The sequence below is a fragment of the Platichthys flesus genome, chromosome 18 (genome assembly GCF_949316205.1).
Source record: "Platichthys flesus chromosome 18, fPlaFle2.1, whole genome shotgun sequence".
Classification (NCBI taxonomy): domain Eukaryota; kingdom Metazoa; phylum Chordata; class Actinopteri; order Pleuronectiformes; family Pleuronectidae; genus Platichthys; species Platichthys flesus.
The window spans coordinates 11,696,224-11,705,054 of NC_084962.1; the positions used below are offsets into that span (position 1 = coordinate 11,696,224).

The window sequence follows — 8,831 nt, forward strand, 5'->3', positions numbered from 1 at the left end:
CCACAACAAGCAAGGCACAACCCAGACAATCAGCTTTTTGATTCCCGTGTGTGCACTTTAGTGGGGAAAGTCAAAAACACAATCGCTAGATCTGCGATGAAATGATTTAAACGCCTGTTGAGTGGCTTCGCAGAGCGGAATGTTTTCCACCCCGGCTGTCCTGCCAGCTTCTTCTCCCTCGGACTCAACAAAACTAATCCCACCCCCACAAACTTTGAGGGTAATTTGGCTTTGATGAAACTCAGGCTGAAGTTCCACAGCAGCTTAGGTGCATCCAAGCAGATGATCAGTCAAAGGGGATCATACTCAAGACTTAAAAATCTTCACCTCTGATCAGTTTTGCTGTACGAGAGTCAAACTGAATTGAAAGTCAAACTGCTGATAATACAGCGGACAGGTGTAAATGAAAGCCATGCATTGCACTTGGACATTGTAATGCTTTTAATCAAACAACACGCGAGCAGTGTTAAGTATGTTATTTAATAACTATGATTCGCTCAACAACTGGAGGTACAGTTCATAATGAGCTGTCTGCATGTGACAGACAGTTGGCAACAGTACTGCAGTGTAAAGGCACAATGACAGATGGGATGTCACACACACACACAACAAGATGACCTGCATGAGGAACAAATATGTAAAATCAAGAAGTTACATCAGCCATCAGCCATCAGCTAACTGGCTTTGTCCAATACCATCCCCACTCAGTCACGTACTGAATGAATTTGTCTTTACAGCATTTCGTTGGTCAGTTTGAATAAGGCAAAATTATATAAATGAGTAAACACTTATAACAAGTGATAGTGTAAAACAAAAAAAAGGTACACAAATATTATATATATATTTATATAGCAAAATGTTACTCTCACAGCAAACGCACAAATGTGAAATCTCATCAACAAAAACCAACGTTCTTCTGATGCATGAAGCTGATTGACCAATCGTAATACAAAAGCACAAAACCAGTTCAGCTTCACCCAAACACATTTACACAGTCCTCAGATGGATCCTCCAGTGTCTTTGAGGGGATTCGAAACAGAACCGTTCTCAAAGACTGCCGAGGTTTTTTTCGCTACATTGCTAACAGCAGTGGCAGATACTGCCAATAACAGGAGTACAAAAATCAAAATTTTTAACAACATACCATCGGTGGCGTGATAATCCCTCTGAAAAGCAAAAATAGCGAAGTGACTGAACATCATCTACAGGTTCCTCATAAGTGCGTTTGTTGACTTCATGTGTTTGTGGTAATAAGTCGAGGTTTTTCCTTGAGTGCTTCGGGACTATGGAACATCCTCTTGACAATTAGAGGAAAATACAAGTAATCACATCTTAGGTCAGTGCTAAGGACCACCTTCATCTGATCCCTTCAGCTCATGCCTACTGTTTAATTGAGGAGTGGCCGTCAGTTCGAGTCCTCAGCTCTTGCCGGTACAGCACATGATCGTTGACCCGTGTCAGGGAGTCACTCCCTCCTGGTCCATACTGCAGCCTAGGGCTTCAATGTCATTACTGATGTCGGTGATCATGCGGTCCCATTCATCGCCCTCGGAGGCCTCCTGCCCCTCGTCCGAGGCCACGCTGTCCCCGCTTCCTCCCACTGCTCCGTTGCCATTGGTGGTGGAATCGGAGGCGGAGCTTACCGTGCGCCGATAGCGGCCAAAGCTGTCTGTGATGATTCCTCTGCCGTCTTTGACACCAATGGTTTCAAGGAAGTTCTCAAAGTGCTGGCTGTCTTTCTCTGGTATGAAGGGACGCAGGCCTGCAAGGGGGAGCAAACACAATACTGTCAAAACTAGTTCCTCCCATGTGACAAAGGGATGTGACAACAGCCTTTTTAGCACATGTGTGTAAAGTGGAACCAGCAGCATAGATGTCTCACTTCATGTGTGGAGACATGAAAGTGAATCTGAAACAGTTGTGATCGTGAGAAAATTGGAACAGATTCTAATGTGTGGCTCTACTGACATAACCTGTTGATTGTCATCATTTCCCACCATCCACTTATAAAGCTGAATACAACTACACATACATGCATTTCAAGGGTTCAGACAGGTTCAGTACAAAGAAAGCAGGGCAAGGGATTACCACACACACAGTTATGTTAAAGGTGGTCGTACCAAGTAGGAGGAACTTTCTGCTGTCCCCGTAGAGTTGTCGAAGGTTTATGCAGAACTCATGAATGGATGCACCATTGCGGTATTCATGCAGCAGTGTGGCAAATTGCTGGATCTCCTGCGATGAGAGTTTTGTCCGCAGCTGTGAGACGGCAAAAAGGAAAGGGGAAAAAATCAAAATGAGGATCAATAGAGCTTGTTCTCAAAAGAAAGGGACAAAGGATGAGAAGGTGAGTCATCGTACTGTGGTCATGTAGTCCTGCAGCAGCTCTGCAGCAGTGGTGCTGAGCTCTCCTTCACTCGCTGTCTTCGTCTGAGGTGATGCCGGGGTGGACGTTGTGGGCGAGTTTCCATCTGCCTCCGCCGGGACCTGGAAAGGACTGATAGAAGAGAGCATCTCTTGTTAGTGACGAGCCTGAGCAACCAACTCTCAGCCTGTGCATCAAAGTCTTTCTTGACCACAAATGGAAAGCTTGTGTACTTACAATGTGCTGCCTTCTGCTTCAAAGGCCTCTTTAACATCGACTTTACTTGAAGAGTCATCTGAAAAAAAAAAAAAAAAAAAAGATTATTCACACGTTCACATGTTGAGTGCTGAAGTGTTAAAAGCTTAAAAAGCCGGCAAGTTCTCTGTAGTGCAAGGAACAAAACAGCATGACGGTTAACTATTGAACAAAATATGATTTAACAAGACAGAGGTGTGATACTTGCGAATAAATGTTGCCAATGCCTGTGAAATGTGTTTGTTTCTGTCTAGGGAGCCGATCTGTTCCTTTTCCTTACCGCTGTACAGAGAGAGATGTCTCGTCGGGGTGGTTGCTCCATCAAATATGGCTCGGTCCAAGAAGTCGATGGTTGATTCTGTGTAAACGATCTGGAAGACCTGGTTTAGCAAGAGACACAATTCCTCTGCTGCTGCCTTAAAGAGAAGACGAAGTCAACCCCTTATACTGCCATTTATTTCCACTTGGCAACATAACTTCACATGCAAAACATTACCTTGTTATCAACAGCCAGCACAAGCAGACAGCAGACTTCCACAAGCACAGCTCCACTTTCTGATAAGGAGCTCAGGGTCTGAGACTTGTTGAGATCGGGACACGAGCTGGGACAGGGAGAACCTCCCGACTCCTGGGCTGAAAACAAAATCACAAAATACATACCGTTAAATGTGATAACACTGCATTGTAAAAGAAAGTAGACATTTACTACTTTGAATATTTCTGAAAAATCTGAATTAAAACTCTCTATTATCAGGTCACATTTATTCAACCCAATTCAAATTATTGCTTCTTACTCTCCCAGACTGATGGTAATAGAACTGTTTTTTATTAATTTCACGTTATCAGATTCCTATTATTCACTCTAATTAATTAGTCTTTGGGCAATCAAATAAGGACAGTACTAAACAAAGAACCAAAGGGATCTGAAAAGATAGACAACTCTTAAAACTGTGTCACAAGAGTGGGTGTAATTGTGTTCCTACATTTATGTATTCTTGCACCTTTCAACAGTCTGACAATTTTTAAAGCTTCATTTTATTATGTCCACTATCTGCATTTCTACCTGTTTTGATCACCACAAGGTGCAACGAGTCGTCTCTGATGTATGAGACAGCAGCAATATCATGGATGGGCACCCTCAGGATGATGTCCTCTCCATCGCGCCACACAAGCTTAATGTTGTACGCCGACAAGCTCACCACTGCATCTTGCTCTGACGTCAGCTGGCCCGCCAACTGATGTGACTTCTGAGAATCACACAGACACAAACACCCTGTGTAAATATCCCTCTTATGATAGAAATTACACAATTTTTTGAAATTATAATTATCTGGCAACAAAAATATTCCACTTCATTATGAATAAGTATAAGCATTAAAGCTTTTATCACGAACGATTAAGGATTAGATGAATTCCAAATACTATTATTAGTTATCTTAGTAATGTAAAAGTAGAGAGAGAAAGAAAGAGACCAACAAACGGTTGAATCTCCTTGTGCAGATATTCTTACCCTTGCATTATCAATGAGCTGTAGCACTTCTGTGCGACTTGATGGGTTCAAGTATCCTGGAACTGATGTGAGCTGCCCCAGGTACTGGAAAAAAACACAACATACATATGAAAGTGTTTAATAAAGTCAATATAATAAAAACAAATGATTCCTCCATCTTTTCCTTCTGACTGAATAGCACGCCAGTGTTTTAATAAACAAGTGAGGATTTTGTTTCTCTGCTTATATCTCACACTCACTTTGATCTCCTTCTCAATGTAGTCGTTAAGCAGGATGTCAGGGTCGATGCGGTGATCAGGCTGAGAGAGCGGAAAGGTGTGTAGGGCCCTGCGCTCTGTGGCCTTCTCCTGCGCCTTCTTGTCCCTCCCCTTCTCTCCTTTCAGGAAGACTCTCTTGAATGGAGACACGATACCAGGCTAGTGAAGAAAGACAAAGAGAACGAGGAGAAATTAGAGGACAGACGGTCTGTGTGGGGATGCATCAGCATTTGTGTGCACTTTTGTTGCCAAGTTACCTTCCCAATTTGAATATTCAGTTAATGGGGATATACCATCGTAGGCCATGCATGTTAAATTATAAGCCAGTGGCCATCCAACAGTGTATCATTAATAATTACAGGACTTTTTATGTCAAAAATACACACATGGTGCAGATAGAACAAGCTGTCAACACAGTTAAGCCCTTCTAACGCAGCTACAAGATATATGTCCAAAAGAAACCCAGGAGGAAGCTGTATCAAACTTCTGTTGACTGTGGTACTTGCGTGCCTTGTAATTCCTGCTGAGTCTGCTTCCCTTGACTGTGCTGGATGGACTCTTTGACAAAGCCTCTGTAAAGCCATTTGCATTTCTCAGTGTGTTGCACAAACGTCAACAGCAGTGCGTGCAACCACTCCATATTTTACAATAATCGAACAACGGAATAAAACCTTGACATTTCAAATCATAAAAATCAACCTAAGACCATCAACAACAGATGTGTCACAAGGGAAAAAGATAAACCTTTTTCAAAAATGTTTCTGTAGAAGCTGTGCTGTTCTTCGATTGCATCTATTTCAACAAAATATCAACTAGCGCCATGTGAACAGTGTTGATCTATTTAAGATCATAGTAACGAGGATGTAACAACAATCTTGAGAAACCTTTCATGATGCCAAGCCTGTGCACAAAGCGAATTCAAAGCATGTTTCTAGATTCACCGAATTTTAGAAACCCTACCTCGTAATCCATGAAAGATTCAACAGTCGCCTACTCGACGTCAAGCACACAGCCTGGACACGGATGCTGCCTGCCTGCCAACGTCTAAAGAGTCACCTGCTGCCTCCACTCACGCAGTCACAGCCGCCAACTGTCACTGAGAACAAACTCTCCCTGAGCATGTATGAGAGGGGTATTACACCCCACAAAGGAAGTGAAGTGACTGTCTCTATACGCATGCACAAGAACAGGAAGGGAACATGCCACAACTTCCTGCGATGACACGCTTCTGTTCGTGTTGAATGTCGAAATGGTGCAAATTCACATTACTGCTAGACCACGGAAACACTCTCTCTCGTTGTGTAGTGACGTATATAGTCTACTCTGCTAACCACATATATCTTATTTGCAATGCTGTTCGCACTACAGACTTAATATGCCGAACATCTTTAACATGTATTCAACTCATACTCTCTTTATCTGACTGCTGCGCTGACACTTGATCACGGACTTCATAGAGCAACACAAACTACAGTGCATTATTTAACAGTATGTAGCTCCTGAAGATAAGTACATTAACATTTTATAGCTTATGATTGAGAAATGTGAGACAAGAGCTACCACGTGACCCCAGAGGATGTCCTCAGCAAGTGTCATTTATGGGGAAAGTGTGTGTACAAATAAATTATAAGAAAGGATGCTGCATTTCTAATTTGTGCTGTTAAGGTCAGGGTCACAACAGGTGGAAGAGGAGTATTACACTTTGTCACTTAATAAGAACAATACGATAATACATGCTGCTGCTTTTATATTGTTTCAACCATATTCACAGTAAAAAGCATGGTATAAGGTTAGCAATCCAATCCTATAATTAATGACTTTAATATCACATGAACATGTGTGATCACATAATGCTCCATACAGTGAGTATTCAAATACAGCTGGGCCAAAGGCTATTCAATGTCACCACCAAGTGGCACAAACGAGAAGTGTACATACAATTGACCATGGTGCCTAAAAGTTAATGTTGCACCAATGTGACATGAACAAGCAAAATATTGAGAGAATATACTTTTCAAAAAACTCAAACTCCAAAAGATCATCTGTTAACTCAAATCTGTGCAAACACCTATTTGGTCACAGACCTTGGTGGCATTAATTGGCAACAAGCAAATGAAGCCTAAAACAGAGCTAGAGAAATGTACTTTATTTGCCTCAATGCAGAAACCTTGTGCCAATGAGTAAAACCTTCGTTGCTAGACATCAAGGGAACTGCAGAACTGGATATAGTGGAATACAAATTAAAGACTTGTAAACATAGACACCATTTACATCAACTTAACAATATCCATAACAAAATAAAATTGATAGAGATAACTGCTGTGTGAGCTTCAGGTATAGCCTTCAAAGGACGTATAGTGAATTCAGAGCATTACACTTGTAAAAATCTTCATTAAGGATCCAAAAAGCGCTCTGTCGGCTCAATCTCCAGTCACATCAACACGTTCACATTGTGGTAATTGTTGATGCAGTGTCTCCTCAACCTGAACAGCACACGTTGGTTATGTGGACATGCTGGAAACTAACATTTCTGTGCCACTGCAAACCTTCTTGACACTAGGATATTACTTGATTTCCCCTCAAATCAAGAGGAACTGGGTTATTGTTATTATAATAGAAAGATGATGAGAGGCACAATCAAACAAATACGTTAACTTCAGAGTTCAGACATTTCACTTCTCTCTATTATTATGCAGCTTTCTCCTGTGCAAACCTGACAAACTGAGGGAGTCACTTTTAACAGCAGGAAGAGAAGATAAAGGCCAAAAGAAATGTCTAAACATGAAGATCTACATTAAAAATCCAGGCGGATCAGCATGTTTATGTGACGTATGTGTGTGGGAGGGGGCTGGATGGTGTAAACGAGGCTTGGTGGGTCGGTTCAGCCGGACCTCAGCTCCAAGGTCTGCACTGAACCACACCTGAACAACAACAACACCTGCACGAGTAAAAGTGGTAAACTCACTAGCAACACAATGGTCCATAGTTTCCTCTGAAGCCGATTCGCCACAAAACCAATCAAATTTATACACATTTAACTACGACGTGTGGAAGATGACGTTGACATTGTGTTAAAAAAAAAATATTTTAAATAATGTAAGTCGTCCTTAAACTTAACTTGAACAACTTCTCTCGCTCCATCAAGTTAAATCTGTGACGCTTCTCTTGAAGTTAATGCCCGGCAGTAAGTTCCATTCTCATTTGCATTAACACAAGTTGAGGAGAAAAGACAGTAAACATGTCGGTGTGTTCAAACGAGTATCTCCACAGGTTGGCTAACACACGCTGCTTTATGTTTGACTCCACTTAGCCGGCTAACAGCTAAGCTAGCTAGCCCCGGTTTAACTAGCTACCAAGTTAGCATGCTAGCCGGGCAACTTCCACTAAGTGGCGTCACCTTAAAACAATGTGACCTACCTTTTTCACTTTTTTCACATCATCCTCCATCTCTACGTACAGGTCCTCTTCTTCATATTCATCTCAGCGAGGAGGTCCGGGTGAGACAAGACATAGTCAACGAAGCTTTTCCTCAACACTCATCTGACAGCAGTCAGCTTGCTAGCCTAGCCTAGCACTGGTAAAGTGATGCCCGAATTGGTGCTGGTTTCGAAACGCCATTCCGCTGTATGCCGCGCTCGTCAACCCTCAGGAGAAACACCGACGCGTCACCAAATGTGAAAACTGTGTGTTGCGGTGCGGCTAAAACAGCAGAGGGGGAAATCTGAGGAGGAGACAAACTCGGACAAGACAGGCAAAACTTTTCAATCGTGCCGCCATTTTGGGCGTTGAGCAGCGGTCCAGCATGCTTTGCTCCGCACAAACCAAAACAGCTGCTGGAGCACGACAACACCACCTGGGGAGGAGGGCGACCAGCCCCAGCTACTGGCCCTTCGAGTTATAAACCATCCAATACACATCATTCTTTTGCATTATAACCACAACATACAGACATCAGGTGGTTATTAGTTGTTTTATTGCTACTTCTGATGTTTGTTTTGTTGTTGTCTTGATCCAGGCTCATCTCTGTTTTGTTCTAATAAGTGATGGATTGCAGTGAGATGTTGTGCCTTCAAAAAGAGAAGTTATCTCTTCGAGAATAATCATTGTGATATATTATTGTTATTTGTGTTAAAGCTATGCTTTCCTGTTAAGATAAGTATTTATTCCCTGCACTGAATAATATGAAAACTTACAGGATGTTAAAATGCAGCTGTTTTCATGTGTTATTAGAGACTATTTCAATTTCCAATCCAAACAATATCTCAATGACACTCTGTTTAGGATGACTGTTTCCTATCCAGGTTTTACTAGGACAAGAATACAAACTGACGTTCAAGACAATCAACAGAGAGAAAGAAAGACGGATGAAACAAGTGGAGAAAGACAGAAATGATGTACAGATACAGTGAGAGGAAAAAAAGAGACCAGTCACTGTTGATTGTCT

General features: G+C 42.0%; 1 protein-coding gene across 2 annotated transcripts; it reads right to left on the minus strand.

Moving 5' to 3' along the window:
- Positions 1–461: 461 nt before the first annotated feature.
- ccm2 (CCM2 scaffold protein) lies at positions 462–8,194 on the minus strand. 2 transcript variants are annotated; one of them, XM_062411743.1, is made up of 10 exons: positions 7,805–8,194; positions 4,370–4,546; positions 4,131–4,214; positions 3,684–3,867; positions 3,117–3,253; positions 2,901–3,036; positions 2,603–2,660; positions 2,362–2,497; positions 2,121–2,259; positions 462–1,762 (listed from the first exon to the last, which is right to left on the minus strand). In XM_062411743.1, the coding sequence occupies exons 1-10, from the start codon at positions 7,832–7,834 to the stop codon at positions 1,458–1,460; spliced, it is 1,386 nt and encodes a 461-aa protein (XP_062267727.1). In that variant the 5' UTR covers positions 7,835–8,194; the 3' UTR covers positions 462–1,457. The 2 variants fall into 2 exon arrangements, with proteins under 2 accessions (XP_062267727.1, XP_062267728.1); XM_062411744.1 differs by lacking the exon at positions 7,805–8,194 and adding an exon at positions 5,348–5,655.
- Between the last annotated feature and the right edge of the window lie 637 nt (positions 8,195–8,831).